At 48.3% G+C, this 16,107-nt stretch overlaps 6 protein-coding genes across 6 annotated transcripts; 2 read left to right on the top strand and 4 right to left on the bottom strand.

Moving 5' to 3' along the window:
- Positions 1 to 1,515: 1,515 nt before the first annotated feature.
- BKA67DRAFT_657336 (marvel domain-containing protein) lies at positions 1,516 to 2,085 on the top strand (the record flags this gene model as incomplete). Its single annotated transcript, XM_046107096.1, has 2 exons — positions 1,516 to 1,788; positions 1,870 to 2,085. 2 exons carry the CDS (start codon positions 1,516 to 1,518, stop codon positions 2,083 to 2,085), a joined length of 489 nt encoding a protein of 162 aa, XP_045959658.1.
- A 994-nt stretch (positions 2,086 to 3,079) lies between these two features.
- Positions 3,080 to 4,845, bottom strand: BKA67DRAFT_515033 (putative general amino acid permease; the record flags this gene model as incomplete). The annotated part of the gene is made up of 3 exons (XM_046097693.1): positions 3,080 to 3,233; positions 3,290 to 3,703; positions 3,767 to 4,845. 3 exons carry the CDS (start codon positions 4,843 to 4,845, stop codon positions 3,080 to 3,082), a joined length of 1,647 nt encoding a protein of 548 aa, XP_045959657.1.
- A 1,279-nt stretch (positions 4,846 to 6,124) lies between these two features.
- Positions 6,125 to 7,802, bottom strand: BKA67DRAFT_560545 (uncharacterized protein). The gene has a single exon (XM_046102466.1). The coding sequence runs from the start codon at positions 7,789 to 7,791 to the stop codon at positions 6,205 to 6,207; it is 1,587 nt and encodes a 528-aa protein (XP_045959656.1). The 5' UTR covers positions 7,792 to 7,802; the 3' UTR covers positions 6,125 to 6,204.
- Positions 7,803 to 8,088: 286 nt separating this feature from the next.
- BKA67DRAFT_534317 (uncharacterized protein) lies at positions 8,089 to 10,684 on the bottom strand (the record flags this gene model as incomplete). The annotated part of the gene is made up of 2 exons (XM_046099846.1): positions 8,089 to 10,258; positions 10,656 to 10,684. 2 exons carry the CDS (start codon positions 10,682 to 10,684, stop codon positions 8,089 to 8,091), a joined length of 2,199 nt encoding a protein of 732 aa, XP_045959655.1.
- A 1,136-nt stretch (positions 10,685 to 11,820) lies between these two features.
- On the top strand, positions 11,821 to 13,567 carry BKA67DRAFT_235344 (uncharacterized protein). The gene has a single exon (XM_046095655.1). It carries the CDS (start codon positions 12,093 to 12,095, stop codon positions 13,125 to 13,127), a length of 1,035 nt encoding a protein of 344 aa, XP_045959654.1. The 5' UTR covers positions 11,821 to 12,092; the 3' UTR covers positions 13,128 to 13,567.
- A 1,077-nt stretch (positions 13,568 to 14,644) lies between these two features.
- On the bottom strand, positions 14,645 to 15,708 carry BKA67DRAFT_560541 (uncharacterized protein). The gene is made up of 2 exons (XM_046102465.1): positions 15,112 to 15,708; positions 14,645 to 15,050 (listed from the first exon to the last, which is right to left on the bottom strand). Exons 1-2 carry the CDS (start codon positions 15,403 to 15,405, stop codon positions 14,799 to 14,801), a joined length of 546 nt encoding a protein of 181 aa, XP_045959653.1. The 5' UTR covers positions 15,406 to 15,708; the 3' UTR covers positions 14,645 to 14,798.
- Between the last annotated feature and the right edge of the window lie 399 nt (positions 15,709 to 16,107).

Below are 16,107 nucleotides of genomic sequence, written 5' to 3'. Positions count from 1 at the left end.
ATGTCAACCAGTGCTTATCTATTGACAGTCAGACATGAATCAGGGTTGTCCAGTCGGCGTCAATGGCTGAAATTATGTTTCACAACGAGATCTAATTCGTCCCTGCCCAGAAAATATAGGCCAAGCTGCGTGTGAAGTGAAATAATGTCAAAACAGCCCAAACAAGGTCGGCCTCCCTCTCAAGATCCTTGCTTACCCGTCCTGTGCCGCTATGTTTGATCGACCTGGCCTTCGAGAGATAATTCAGATTTGGTACAAGGCCCCGATTTCTTGGAATCTCGTCAGTCACAGTTGTAGCAGTAGGGAAAAGCCAAATTGTAAGTACCAAGTGGTCGATCACAGCCACATTTGGGGTTCGTGTCAGAGGTTCATTTGTTGTCGTCATTTTCATTACGGAAATTGCAGGTTTTGTATAGCCACGTACAGGCGCTTGACTCTCCTGCTTGATCCGTCCTTGTTTTTCACGAATTACCTTATTAGCCCACCTGGAACTTGTTTCCAACATTGCCGTGCCCCGGGGATAAATAAGTATTCGTGCATCACATTCCCGTGCCGCCACAAGCGAAGTTGTGTCAGCCTAGTGCCCCAGATCTTTTCTAGCCATAAACCTTGTTTGATTCGTTAGTATGTCAAGGCCTAGTACAGCGTTAATACTACGGTATTAGGTTAGCATTCTTAATGTCCCAAATCTCCCTATCGAGAGCCTTGCGCCGAGCTAACTTTATTCCTTGTTACAAGTGTTCTTTGCCGGTGTGCCGTTACATTTGTTGCAAGCGCTGCATGATTTGGTGCCGGTAGTTGGACCTCACAGGGCTCAGGGCCAAGCTTTGGGCCTAGTTAGCGGGCCCGAACCTTACCTATTCAGTGCACAGAGGCTCGCTGAATGGCCAGATCAAGCCCCTGTCGGCTCTGTGAGCTCCTTGATTTGAACCCTGTTTTCGTGGTATGACCTCACGCGACGAACGGGCCTCTGCAGCAGGAACGAGCTTCTTCGCGAATCGGCATCTAACAAGTTGTCTTGCATAGCAAATCGTTTCACCCCTAGTTCCTTGTAACAATACTTTCTCTCTCAGTCTGCGTATGTGGTAGGCTGAGCCAGGCTACGGCCGTGCTTGAGATCGTTCCAAGTGATTCCAAGGTATCGGTACCAAAGCTGATGTGTCTGGCATGCCGGTCTCTCTCGGGTTTCGAATCACTGACACGTACGCGCAAACGCGCAGAGGAGTTAGTAACCGCAAACAGAAAGTAGGCCTCGTGCCTTGGTTGACTGTTGGTCCAGACTTCGCAATCAACGTCATTCTCATTGAGTCAGTGTCGCACATAGCTTTGACTGTGAATCATTGACGATAAATACTCGTGATGCTTTCCCTCCACCCGCGATGTTTTGAACTGCTACAACAATTATCATAATACGCAAACATACACATCAAGCAGCCACGGGTCTCTCTCTTGGGCTATCAAACTAACGTTAATACTTGACCGAAAAGTCACACGGGCTTACATAATACCGTCAAAATGATCTTGACGGACCTCATCGCCATGATCCTCCGCCTGGCGGAGCTGGTCTTCGCCGCCATTGTCGCTGGCCTCAACGGCGCCTATCTCCACTCAGTCCGCAACTCGGACAGCTGGAGCCAAGGCCGTTTCATCTACGCAGAAGTCGTTGCCGCTCTTGCCATGTTCCTTGCTTTGATCTGGCTGTTCCCGTTCTCCGGCAGCTTCGTCCACTGGCCTGTTGACATTGTCATCTCCATCTGCTGGTTCATTGCTTTCGGCCTGATTGTCAACGTAAGTCTCATCTATACATGGTTAAGCCAATGCTTCCAGGCAGCTACGGTTAGGAACGATGTATATTGACACCATCTCTAGTTGCTCGGTGGCTCTTGTGGTGGCGCTTTCAACTGGGACAACATCGCCTTCCGGGGTGATGACCAGTGCGGCAAGTGGAAGGCTGTCATCGCTTTCTCTTTCCTGTCCGCCATCTGCTGGCTCGTCTCGGCCGTCATCGGCATCATCTGGGTTCGCGACCACGAAAGACGTCAGTACCGACGTCGCAACTGGGGCTCTAGAACCAGTCGTGTTTAGATGACCCTACTTCCACATGACTCCGTCACAAACCGGTTGCCCTACGCACCCCACGATTACTGTGCGAAGCCCGATAGTATCGGAATTGCTTTCTACATATCCTTGAAGGATGTATTTTATTTCGGGCGATGACAATTCATAAATATGGGAGTTAGGATATTCCCTGGTTTTGCTCAACTTCTAATTGTCGGGGACGTTGACGCACGCACTGCATTGAGAATGATACCCTGAACTACTAAGTTTCTTTTATTAAAATACAAACACGATGCTTTTAAATCAATTAGTACGGCTTAGACCACCTGTCTTTCATAAAATATGACAAATCGTATCGTGCAAATATATTTAAGTAACATGGTCCCGCCCGTTGGTGGTAGAGCACAATTATGCACCACTCCTATCAGCTTTTGAAGCAAGACCTCCCGTACAATTACGCGTGACGAAAAAGTATTTATACCACTTGTTAAGTGCGTAACGACTTGGAAGCAGTGACACAATCGATGTTATATGTGTTGCCGCTTTTCAATTGCTGAATCAAGCTTCTACAGCAAGTTCATATCTAGTCTAGTACAGATATCGGCCGTGGTGCACTGCCAAACCAAATGGCCTGGTCGCATCCCAGCCGGAGTTTGGTAGTATGATTGTGAAGCGAAAGTTATAATCGTCATGCACAACAAGGAGACGACTTGTAAGTCATGAGCAAGCATGCGAGATTTCAGAAACCTGGCAATGACTATGGCGCTAACGAGATACTTACATTGCCAACTTCGGGAGGGGAGCAGAACCTCGGAAGTCTCTTTGCATTGAAGATGTTGACCCGCGAATATTTTGTGTATTCATGTATTCTCGTGTATTATATCTACTTCAAGACCGCAGTACGGCCTACCGGTACCGAACGCTGTCATCTTTATCCAAAGAGAAAATCTAGGATTCTATCGTAAAAGTTTCTAGATATAGTAAGCACAAGGTTCTACACCATTTTGATATCCATTTTGACTTACGTTGATTTCTCTGGCACATAGTTTCTTGTGTACTCCTCAATGCCGGCCAGATCTTGTTGAAGATCAACTTTGGCAGGCTTATGAAACCTGGTTCTGTGAATGACCTTCCACACAAGAAACAAAACGGGGAAAAGAAAGATCATCATGTAACTATTAAAAGTCAGTCTTATTCACGGACTAGGCCTCCAATCACATGCTGTGCTTACCTGAAGAGAAAGCTGCTGATATCCCAGTTGCCCGGGAGGAAGATGGTATAGCCGTTCATGAACGCCATAACGAACGTCATCACGCAAGCGTACCAAGCCGCATAGGGTTGCAGTTTTCCCATGTATGGAAGTGTCTTTCGGTCGATACCTTGGGCTTTCAAAGCCCGATAGAAGCAAATATAGGTCACACATACCACACAGTAGTTAATCAGCTGTGACGCAGTGATCAGTGATACGAACCAGCTCAAGACCGTGGCAGTGTTCGAGCTGACTTGTAAAAATGATAGCAGCGAGATTAGCAGCACAATGATGACACTGTATATAGGCACACCGTTCTTGAGACAAATCGTGAGAAACTTGGGGGCCTTTCCCTCAAGCGCGAGACCAAACAGAGATCGGGAAGCACAATAGACGCTATTGTGGTAGGTCAGTATTTCATCTCGGATATGCTCAAAATCTTGAATTGGCGAGACTCACTAGCTGTTTCCGGCCGAAAAGGCTGCAGTCAGCACCATCGCGTTGATAATATGAGGCAGGACTGGTATACCCAGACGATTCATCGCCACCACGTAGGGCGAAGCGGCAGCGCCAGGTTCGCCATTGGTGAACGCATCCTTCAACGTCTGGTCATTGTATGGCACCAAGATGCCAACGCACAACGACCCTAGCATGAAGAAGGATGTAAGACGATAGAAAACGGCATTGAAAGCCCGGGGCATTACTTTTCTTGGGTTCTCAGCCTCACCAGCTGCCATGGAAACATAATCAGGTCCGGCAATTGTGAACGAAGCGGCAATCAGGCACTGCATGAATCCCATAAACCGGCCAAGATCTCCTGTATGATAATACGTTGCGAATGCACCTGGCTCGTACCAGTATCGAAAACCAAAGTGATCGTGTGCCGGATTACCTCCAACCATTACGATGAACGTGAAGACGATGAGTCCGACGATGAGCAACATCTTGCCCAGTGCTGCCCAGAATTCAGTCTCGCCGTACCACTTCACGGCCAAGATGTTTATCAGGCCATAGAGAAACACAATAATAGCAATAACACCTCCAACAGGTACTGCATCACTCCAGAAGTGAATAATGAGATTACAAGCCGTCACTTCGAACGGCACCAAGGCTGCTTCGAAGATGAAGAAGTTCCATCCTGTTGCAAATCCGATGGACTCATCGATCCATCGACCAGCGAATCGAATGAACGGTGATGAGATGGGAAGGTAAGTCACCATCTCAGCCATGCTGATAGTGACAGCCAAGATGACAGTGCACCATAGCGTGAAAGCGAGAAACAGATTGGCGGGTCCTCCTGCGATCAAGCTCTTGCCAATTTGAACGTATAAAGCCGTTCCGATGGTGCCTCCAATGCCAATTAGCTGAATATGGCGCGACTTGAGCTTTCGGTGAGTTTGATCAATCTGACCGGTATGCAGAGATTCGTGACTGCTAGGCGATCGAGCCGCGGTATATTTCTCTGGATCGTCGCCATCTTTATCGTGAGAAAAACCATGCGTGGGCGAGTTGACATAATCAACACCACTAGAAGCCATCTCGTGACCGTATGCTGCCAGTCTTGGCGGCAGTCTAGATATTAGATCGACTTGCGTACTGAAAAATGTGGATTGATCAATGTAGGGACTTCAAAAGCAAAGAGAAGAATTCGACCACAAATTCCATGAGCGACAAGCTGCAAGCGAAAGATCCAAGGAAACAAGCGTGTGAGGACAAGAGAGTGGTAGAGCAGACGAAGAACTGAGATTTCAAGGCTTCCCAAGAACAATTACATGTGCCAATGCTTGACTGCGTCGCCAAGTTGAAGTCGATCAAGGGTTTCTATCTGAGTGGGGGGCTGGCCACGCAGGCTTCGCGCTGAGTCTAGCGCCAAGCGGTGTTTACCATGGTCAAAGAATTGGCTTTTCAGTCAAATTTACCTGTCCCGATATGTAAAGACGTGCATTGGACGTGCATTACCTCGCAGATTGCCATGTGCGAGTGCTGAGTGCTTTTGTGGCAAACAGTTGTCCACGGCCATGCATATATCTGCGTCATATCAGATCGTAGGGCAACTCGCGTCTGCATTGCTTCGTGAACCTCCACCCCGCGAAGTCGCTACCATGAGGGCGGGGAACAAAAGTTGCCAAAACGTTTTGGCCATGCCGTTCTGCCATTAACCTTGTCGCTTATATCCACATCATCTGGTTCCAAAAGCTCGGCAAGTCATCGATACAAAAATTTACACGAGTCTCATATGGGTATGCTTTGAACTGAAAAGGTTTGACTGTCTCACCCTATCTTATCCCGTGTTGTGCTCCTAACTTTTCATTCAAGCATATGCCGCCTTGGTGATCTCGGAGGCTATTCTGCATTATATCATTGGAAGTTCACCAAGGTTAAAAAGGAATTACTCGTACTAACTATCTGTGAACTGAATGCGCCACTTCCTCGGCAATGGGTCGATGAACCAATTATGCACGTTCAGTCCAATCCGTAGCTGCGGCTTTCATCACCCGCATTGGGAAGTCTTGGGTGCGTCTATTCATCCATCGTTTTAGCGAAGTTCCACTGGATGGCACAGTGGTGCCAAAGAACAGGGCCGGTTGTCGGTCGAGTGACCGGCCCAATCGTATGCTGCTGCGAGACGCCATTGTCTTGATCACCTGACTGCTAGTCTGATGATCTGTGCGCTAGAGGAATATACGTAGCCAGTAGTTTACATGGTTAGACGAGGACTTTTCCTTTGCAGCGCAACAACTCGTGATGCTACTACCCTCACAGCCACGGCCACTGGGTATTTGCACACACAATGTGAGTAGTAAAAATGAAGATGACTGTTTTTCTTTGGGGGAGGGGAGTTCTTCTTCTCTTGCCCTAACGAATTGAATAAAAGAAGTTCATCTTATCAGCCATCATTATACCATTCTATGCGAATCAAAGACAACATCTGCCCTGCCTTTTAACCCATCTCTGACAGTCTCGCTCACCACCGTGGCGAACTCAGATGAGTGGAATAATATGCCAAGTTCCTGACTGGTGAACCAGCTTGCACGATCCATATTCCCAGACCCCAATACTGTGTACTGTTTGTCAATTATACTGAGCTTCAGATGAGATTGAACTGGCTCCTCCGCTGCACCTTGTCTCTGGTTTTGATCATCAGCATGAAAGTATGAGATTCTGAGGCGTCCAATCTTTCGAATTCCAGCCTCAAGATCAATCATGGGCTCAGAGCTCGCCGCGCTGCCCGCTGGTCGAGAATTTGATGTGCTCTTGACGAGCTGGTTATAGCGCCCGATTAGCGATCGAATGCAGATTGACGTCGTCGTTCCAGCTGTGACAATCTGCTCTAGCAACATCATTCCCTTGCTTGTCACTATGGTTACTTCCACCCCACGTTGCACTGCACCGAGAATTCCATCTATAACAACAGCGCTTGTTAGATTTGGTGTCTGCATATAAATGTACTGTTCAGCCATGTCCAGAAGCATAACAATCGCACTATTCAGTGGTGTCGATGGAGGCGCTGGATGCTCGGACCAGGGCAAAGGCCGATAACATGGGTTTCGATGATGTGAGGATGGCAGTAACACGGTTGGCGTTGCTTTGCCCTCAATCGCAGCAATCCGTCTGGCCGGGCTTTGGATAGAAGTTAGACCAATAGATACTGCCCGGGGCCTGTTGATTGGTACAATACTTGGTTGGCTGAAGGCCTGCTCTGCGGCGCGGCTGGTTATATCAAGACTTCGGTCCCAGGTGTCTCGATAAAATGCCAAAAGCCCATTAACAGCATCGCCAGTGATCTCCACACAACCTTCAAGCCACGCTTCCCAGCTCACATTGCAGCTTGGCAACCAGGCTCTCTGACGATCGACAATGACAAACTTCGGGTGCATCACACTGAAGGGCAAGAAGAACAGACTCTTGACCTGAAGCTCAATCGCGCCCGCCCTCAACACATCCGGATGTGGCAGTCCAAGTTGAGTCGGCCATTTCCCCGGTGGATAGACATACCCTTCTTTGGAGGTCGTGTGAAACAGCTTCTGAAATAGAGATCTCGAGGAGAAGCATATGCGCACGCGCAGCGGCTGGGCGACATCAGCATCCGGCCCGCTTTCCTTCATGAGCTGAGCGCGTCGCCTCGCAAGCTGCTCTAGCGCGTCTTTCAACGCCGTAAGCGTGGATGATGGTGCCCAGAAGCAGGTGACTAAGATAACCTCAAACCGTGCCTTGAGGATTGCAGGAAGAATCGTGTTGGTATAGATCGAGGCCCCGGTTCCAAGTTCGAAGGAATGCGGATGTGATGTTGTGATCAAGGAGTCTACTTGAGATTGCGTGCGGTATTCTGGAAGTTCATCAACATATGTGTGGGGTGCGCAGAGCTTTTGCCTCCACGGGCTACTGAAAGCATTCAGAGAACCCATTAGAGGTGTCTGGAAGTGTATGAGTAAAGTTATTGAGTATGGTTGTAAAGGTGACGATATATATGACATTAGGTACATGCAGCACGACTTAATGACCGGAAGAATCCCCAACGCTGATTAGCTCGAATATCGAACAATTGCCAAGATTGCGCTAAAAGCCGTCTCCGTCCGCCCCCCCCCCCCCCAAGCCGGTTGACGTCTACTAAATAATTAATCCATGTAAGAATTCATCCATTGGCACTATCTGAAGATCGGCGTCTCTACAATTCCTTGTCATAGAGCAAATGCAACTTGAAACAGGACACGTCTTGTCTATTCTGAGTGTCGTGTGAGACATCAGTGTAAATTGTAATGATAATGTACGACATAGTCGCATCAGAGAAATCCCATTGGTGGTCCCTGCCGTTCCCAATCCACACTATCAAGCCATTGCATCGTCATGGCATTATCATCAGCTACCATCAAATATTCCGGCGGTTCGAAAGTAAACTCCGGTTGGATCATATTGCCCATATACGGCACATACTGCACACCCGAGTTGCCAACCATATCGACTTCCATCTGCCCATACCCTATTTGTTGCTGCTGAGACTGCTCATGACTTTCGGGGTTCGGACATTGTTGAGATGCAGAAACAGGGTGGTCGCCTTTATGATCAAGGATCTTGTCCAGCACAAAACTGAGCATGTTTCGTCCGGACTGGCTCATTTCGTACAGACCATCACTTGGGTCCACATTAGCCAGCCTGTCCTCGAAAACAGAGAGGTCTCGGATCGTCTGGCTACGGGGTAAGAGCGGCTCTATAGGATAGACTGGCAGCTGCTCTTGCTTGAACAGCTCTGATGCGATGATCGCGGCGGCCCTGAGACCATGCACAACAATTAAGGCTGTGAGATCTAGCTGGTAGTTTGAAGCCATTTCTGCATTCGTCTGGGCTTCGAGAACGTCCTTCAGCGCGGCCTGGGCAATTCGAATCATTCTCTCAGGTGTAGCAAGTTTCCGTCTGATGAGCACTCTTTGAAGAAGGAGCTCGTTGCTTCGGGTGCCTTGGCGTAGGATGGTCAAGTATAGTTGCTTTAAAGAGCTGTGGGCGGGGTTAATTCTCTGATGTCTTGCATCCCGAATGATGGTGGGAAGGTTTTGCCAGTGCTCTTCTGTTTTTCGCTCGATTTCTTCGGCTAGCCGCAGTAATTCTTCGTCCGTGTACGCACGTAGTGAAAGGTCGAGGATATCTGCCCTCCTCATACAAAAACTCACCCAGGTCCGGTACCAGGTACCACGACTAATGATTTCAGCTGTGCCAAACCCATTCTTGTCCAATTGCCTCAGGACAGGCTCAAGTTCAGCTCTGTCTAGCATGAGTTCCTTGTCCGACAAATCAAGTGGCGGTTCCATATTCCAGTAGTGGTATTGAAGACGTGGTGGACGGCCGTGGAAAGAAGCGCCGCCAATTTCGGCGCAGAATGCGCATGCTCGTGCTCTCTTGCGTAGCTCCGCAAGGAAGAACGGGATTTTGGCATTGGCCTCGATTTCCAAATGCCATTTCAAATAAACGATGGTCGAAATGACCTCTCCTCCTTGCTTGTAGCTCTCGTATTTATTGAGCCCCTGAACAAGTACTGAACAGGTCCAGTTTTCGTTCAGGAGCCAGACGTAGAGGTCGTCGAATACTCCGCATTTCTGAGTATACTTTACACAGGCATTGGAGACAATATTGACTTGCTTGGCTAATGCGTTACGATCGATCTTGTGAATTTTGAAAAGCTCGATTGTCGGATCGACGTATTTCACGCATATACCGATGGTTGCCGCGATAGTCCCAATCACTTCCCATCGAATATTGGGTCCCGTTGCACGATCTGCCCATTCTAGGATAGACGTGTTGCCATCATACTCGAGAGGTTTCTTCGTATTAGTCCAAAGAAGTTCTGAGAGCCGAAGTAACTGGTCCGGGTCTTGTCGCTCTAATGTTTCTCCATGACAGAGCCATAAGCCTCTTAGCCAAGCTTTGAGGACACCCTCGATTGATATGTCATCGGCACCTTCGCAGCCGGTGAACCATCTGTCAATGAAATCATTCACGACATATCGGTCCTTCAGGAACGCCAAGGAACGAGCGCCCTGCGCGATCAAGTCGGCGCCAATACTAGTGCTGGGCTCATCGATGGGCTCCTCCTCGGTGGCAAGGATGCCCAAGTTCTCAAAATTCTCCTTGAAGATTGACCTGGCAGTATTATCGCCACGATATGTCCGCTCCCTCTTGATGGCTGGCTCACCATCTACGCGATATGGCGGATATGGTGGTAGATCTGGAGGAGCAGAACCTGCACGTTGACTGTGTGTAGATGAGTCAAGAGGATACTGGATATTATTGAAAGAAAAGGCATCGTTACGATGCGTTCTAGTGTTTTCAGCATGTGGGATAATACTCTGTGAACTAATCCCACTGGTTGACCCCGAGGGTGTAGGTAAGGGTCTCTTTGACGACTGGCGTGGTGCACGGTTCTGTCGGCGAATTATCAGCCAAGATTCCGGACGGAGCTGGCTGGGACGAATAGTAATAAATCCATGAGCTGCCGGTTTATCGTTTCTAGTTCTGATCTTAAAAGACGGGGTCGTGAGACACAGCATGGCTGATCTGCGATTGTAGATGACGGGAAAAGACTTTCATATCAGATACAAGAGCAGCCTTGACTCATCATCACAGAGAAAATGAGATACATGTTGGTGAATGAAGTGAATAATAAGACTAGAAAGTGACAAACCATGAATGTACTGACCGGTTGTGTTAGTGGATTAGGATGGTATATACATTGATCAGCACATCGTCGCTTGATGCACCGGCCACAAGTAGGAACAGTATCTGAGTCGGAGTAAGTATTACTAGGCGGGCCCGGTGCGTTGCATTATGGTTACCTAGAAGGGAAACATGGAGCACTTACGGTCGCACTTGAGCTTCGACTTCCGACATGGTTCACAAGATTGCAACTTTCCATTGCGCCTATATTTTCCTACATGATTGATTGGCATAGTTGATGGGGCTGGTACGGCCATCATGTCTTGTTGGTTGTACGCCATCTTGAACAGCAATCCACACAAGGGGTGCTGTATATGAATCGTGGCGGAATGCTTTTTCGGAATTGGAGGCTTCGGAGCTGAGCTGGGAGCAGCGGATGGAGGGGGGTTTCAGTAATGCAATTGTGTAGCATTCATGATGAATTATTCATACTGTCAAACTCAGCTGTAACGGGTGTCACTGACGAAAGACTGTTGGAACAGAGGTAAGGGAAATGTTTGTCAACTCCGATCAAGAATTGCGTGGGAATCAATCACTCCGAATTGCATACAAGGGTCGACGCTGCGCCGTATCGCGACATTGGTACCCTTGCAAGTTTAGTGTGTATACGCTAGAGATTAGTGCTCACATCTCGGATGCAAGCGAACTCCGAATCGGTCAAACTCCGATTTGCTTTTAAAGCTGTCCTGGCTGAATATCGCCCGGTCGTTCTAAATTGCGAACGAAAACATGCTGCGACAGTGATGCTGACTGAGTAGTAGTAGCCCTTGACTGTTCGTGTCCCGATGGGCATTCTCAACATAAGCCGAGCAAGATTCCGTGAACAGCTTGAATCCGCAAAGACAGTGCAGTCATCTTGACAGATGCCGCGATTCTCTGTTTGCTGCATTGAGCCGTGCGATTGCGAGAAAGTCGGATATTGCAACTCATTTACAGCATTTAATTCTCTCCTACCGTACTCGAGGGACGTACATCATGGCGTTAAATAAATCTTCCACGGGCGGTTGGAAAGAGCTGAGATGTTTTTGTAAGCAGTCATTGATTCAAACAATGCCACACAAATAGTGGATAGAGATGCAGCTGGAACTCAACGGGCCGTTGCACTCCTGTCCACTTGGCGCTGCAATCCAAACGTTTCTCAGCCACAGTGGCTGGGCCCCTGACTATTCAAACAGTTCAAGCAATAAACACTCTCCAAACCGGTTTGCATGTACTTTTTCTGCTTTATTGCGGATTGTAGTCAAAACAAGTATTGTCCTCAATCTGGGGACAATGGAACGATTCTGTTTGCCTCCGAGCTTATCAAAGAATGACACGACAACTTGCATTTTATTGTTGCTGCCTTAATGCTTTTAATCAGTGCAACTTCCTCTGAAGTATAAAAGTTGTTCCGCTGTGCCGCCGCCACTGGAGGGCAGTGGTATGAACATTTTATCCGTCTTGGCTATCGACTTCGATTTGCATCAAACCTTTGGGTTTCGTTGCCTTGCCTGTCTAGCAGTAGCTGGAAGTTGTTCTTTATGGTCGCGTACGAGAGAAATTTTACAGAAGCTCAGTAACTCGCCTACCACAAGTCAACAAAATGCCGTCAACAGTTGCTCGTGAGCCCGTGGTCAGGCGAAGCACACCTATGCCAAAAGGTTATGTCTTTGTGCCCAAAGGCAATGTTTATGTCACTGGCAACTGTAGGAAACAAACACAAGCAGCCGGCCAGACCATCTTCGCCGTCGTTGATAAGAACAAGCGCGCTGTCGGCATCCGCGTACCGCGCGATGTCTACGCGGTTGTGCTCGCTTCAGAGGCCTTAACTCGACAGGATCGTGCCAGCGCCGTACAGAAAAGAGACCATGGCCTGGAGCGCACATTTCGTGAGGCAGTCAAGAAACTGACTCCGAAAGCGCCAGACGGCGAAATCCCAACGATTGTGGCACGGGCAATGCAGAAAGGCAGTGGGCGAGTGGGAAGAACCTCGAAGATAGATATCGAGGACAAGGCGAGACTGGCAGTCAGAGCTCATATCAGGCATTGCCACACGGACTATGACAACCTACTCAAAAAGGGCACAAACCGTGACATTGCACGCAGTCAAACAGTGACTAATGTCGATAACACATTGAAGGCTTGGGGTGGTGCTCAGCTCGACGTCAGGAAAGATAGGAAGAAGCAAAGAACATCCTATAACCATGAAACCCGGGCAGGAAAAGAGGCGAGGTTGTTGAGAAAGACAGAGAAATACACCCAAAGCTTGCGACAGGAACGTAATCGTGACGCTGGAGGAGCGACTGCTCAATCAGACAAAACCCAAGCAAAGAAATCGGCCGACCTGTTAAAGAGAACAACGAAGCACGCTCAGACAAAGCGGTCAGGACGGAATCCAGGCGGCGACTCAAGCACTAGCAGAACACCCCCATCACCTAAAGAGCGGCGGGAGTCCAAGTTGAGAACACGCCGCACTCGAGCTACATCTGTCACCACAAGCCCTTCAAGATCAGCCATCAATGGCCCTATAGGCCGTTCCCTACGAGATGATTTGTCGGATATTGGGGAAAGTGACGATTATGTTGAAACGACCGATACTAATGAGTGGCTTGGCACGGATGACGAGGACTCGGACTGACTTGCCCCAATTTGGTATTGCGTTCTGGAATGATAGAAGGTCTATGGATGTATATCACGTACAGGTACTCCCTTACCTGTGTCTTCTGTTAGATACACAGCATATGCTCATGGATTTTTTGTGCCCCACACAGTTTGTAGTTTCCATGACGTACATATGGCACGGATCTGGTAGTATGTTGAGCTGTCTGGGTAAACATTGACATCCTACACAGAAGTTCTGCAACAGTAATTTGGCTGGCTGCGCAAATCAACTCATCTACGCCAAAAGCCATATTGCGGGAAGACGATGATACTGTGTTGTAGCTTGGAAGCCTTCAGCTCGTATGGAATCCAAACTGGGAACATCCAAAACGGCTGCTGGTACGATGCACAAAAAAGCCATGCATTCCACCGGCCCAATGTAAATTATTAACGGTTATTACGAGATCTTCTAAGCACAGTAAGTCTTTCCATCGTGCCAAAACAGGCAACCGTTGTATTGTATGATGTGTTGTAGTGATTAATCAAGTAGAAGCCGACTTCTCCTATTCTCTTTTACGAAGAAAAGAAATGCCGGCACAGGTGCCATGCCATGAACAAGCGCAGATCTAACAGAAGGAACTGGACTACTAACTTCCGTTAAACATGAAAGACTTCGGTCAGAAACTTGTATTGAAATCGAATTGCTCGAGGGAACTAATATGGAAAATTGAAAAGAATTAAAATTTTGTTAGAAAGAATCGTAGGCATCTACCCAAAGCGAACCAGTAGGAAATATGTTTATTTTGAACAATCAGGTACTCACGATTTCAAATCACAACATCAATAAGTAGGTAAGATTATGCTTCTTTTCTTTCTCAAACCAAGAGCCAAGAGCCTAGTTAACGCTGTTTGCCTCAACGGCCTTTCAGTTGATGAATTGCGTATTCTATTCACTCCCACGCGCCGATGAATATTGTGGCCACATCTCCAAGGTCCGGTGTGAACCTCGGAAAGTTGGAAGAGCACATGTCCCTGAAGCCATATAGACGCCATGTTGATTACCGTTTGTGGCCATGGAGATATCCATGGAATTCAGGAGAGAGTTCAGTGAATCAAAAGCACCAGGGCACGCGTGTCCGCTACCTTGTCCGGTACCATGCCCACCGCCATGCCATGTCCACCGCCCTGTCCATAACTGTGCCCAGAGCCATGATTAGAGCCATTTTCAACACTATTTGCACCGGCGGCTTTACTGACTGGAGCGGCAGCAACCTTCAGAAGCGAGTAGAACCCGACTCTACGGCTTGCGCTGGGATGTCGTGGACTTTGTGTGCGTTGACGTGGTATTGGGAATGGTGGCTTAAGACGAGGATCAGGTCACCGTATCGCGACCAAACCCAATCATCTCATACTCTTACTTGAACAAGAAAATTTCGTAGCCCAAATTCATATCTCCGGGCTCATCTCTGACATCCAATCTAATCTGTGGTGGCGACATAATCATCGAAGAAAAACCTGGCGTTCAAGACAATATAACACGTGAAACGACAAAAGTCTCCTAGATGAAGTATAATTACTACTTATTAAGCAACTTAGAGAGCATCCGTACTAAATTTACGCAGACCTCGTTGCCTTGGTGGGTATCATATTTTGTTTCGTCCGAGCAATTCTCCACAAACTCGTAGTGGTCTCAAAATCGAGACAGCATTTATCGAAGCTCACCCTTAGCATCGGCCTGCTTCAAAATATCGTGCTCTGCGCCACGCTGGCTTGTCTTGCCGGTAGCGTGCTGGGCCTCATACTCTTTCTGGGCACCAGTGTTGCCAGTCAAACCGGAGACGGCAGCGCCGACAGTGCCAGTGACACGGTCACCAACGCCCTTGGTGTAATCATTGATCTGACCCTTGGCCTCTTGTTGTTGGCCTTCAAGGTTCTGTTCACGGCCGGATTGCTTGAGACTCTACCCAATTATTAGTATACCGATAAGTACCAATTGCAGTGGCTACGAGGATCATGCTTACTTGAGATCCAACAAGTCCACCCAGGGTCTCCTTGGCAGAGCCAGCAGTCTGGTTCCAGCTACCGGCAGCGCGGTCGGGGTCGTCCTTGCTAACACCAGCAGAGGATGCTGTGAAACCTGGTCCTTTCAAAGTGGCATGCGATGCGTCGTTCTCAGCTTGGGCCTTGTCTTGCTTGGCCTGGCCTTGAACCTGGTCGCCAGTGCTTCCTGTCAAGTTGCCGAGGACATTCTGGGCGGCGCCGACAGCAGAGTCGACATACGACTTGAGAGTGGAGGTATTGTCATTGGAAGACATTGTGATGATTGTTGTAGATAGCGTTAGGTAGGAGTGAAGTTATGTGTAGATGCTGGTTTGTGTTATCTTTTGTAAAGCTTTGTTGAGTGTGCAGATAGGAAGTGGGTGAAAGGTTGGAGGGGCGAGGATATGTTTATATGCAAGCATACAGCCGCAGAGACACAATAGATCCAGCCTTTGTTACCTAATCACCTTGGCATTCGATGATATCATTTTGGAGCGCTTGTCTCAGGGGAAACCAGGCAGTAGCGTTGGGTTATTACGCAATTGAACTCTTTGTCACAATTTGTGGGCATGATTCACATGAAGTTCGCAATTCTAGTGACTATTGCGTTTGGGAATACACTCCAAGCAAGCAGCTTATGATGTCATACTGGAGGGGCACGAGGGGCTTCAGCTGGACACAAGGCCCAGACCCTGAGATGCCCCGCAATTGCCCGCGCTCATCCCAGAGCCTTGGGGCGCTTTCAAGAGCTTTCCAGACCGTGATTTTGCATCAGCTGGGCATTGCACATCCGAAAAATCAGGATTCCCGCCATTGCCTCATGCAGCTTCATTGCTCTACAATAGGACATCAGTGATGTCGAAAAGGTTGAAACCGTCGGTGGGCTCCGCAAGATGATACTTGCAGTGATGCCATGAAACTTTGTGGCCTGTCTACTTGGCTGTCATGTCATTCCCACTCGGTGCATGCGTTATGGA

Source organism: Truncatella angustata (assembly GCF_020726525.1).
Source record: "Truncatella angustata strain MPI-SDFR-AT-0073 chromosome Unknown BKA67scaffold_3, whole genome shotgun sequence".
NCBI lineage: Eukaryota > Fungi > Ascomycota > Sordariomycetes > Amphisphaeriales > Sporocadaceae > Truncatella > Truncatella angustata.
This window is presented reverse-complemented; position numbering and strand designations above follow the sequence as displayed.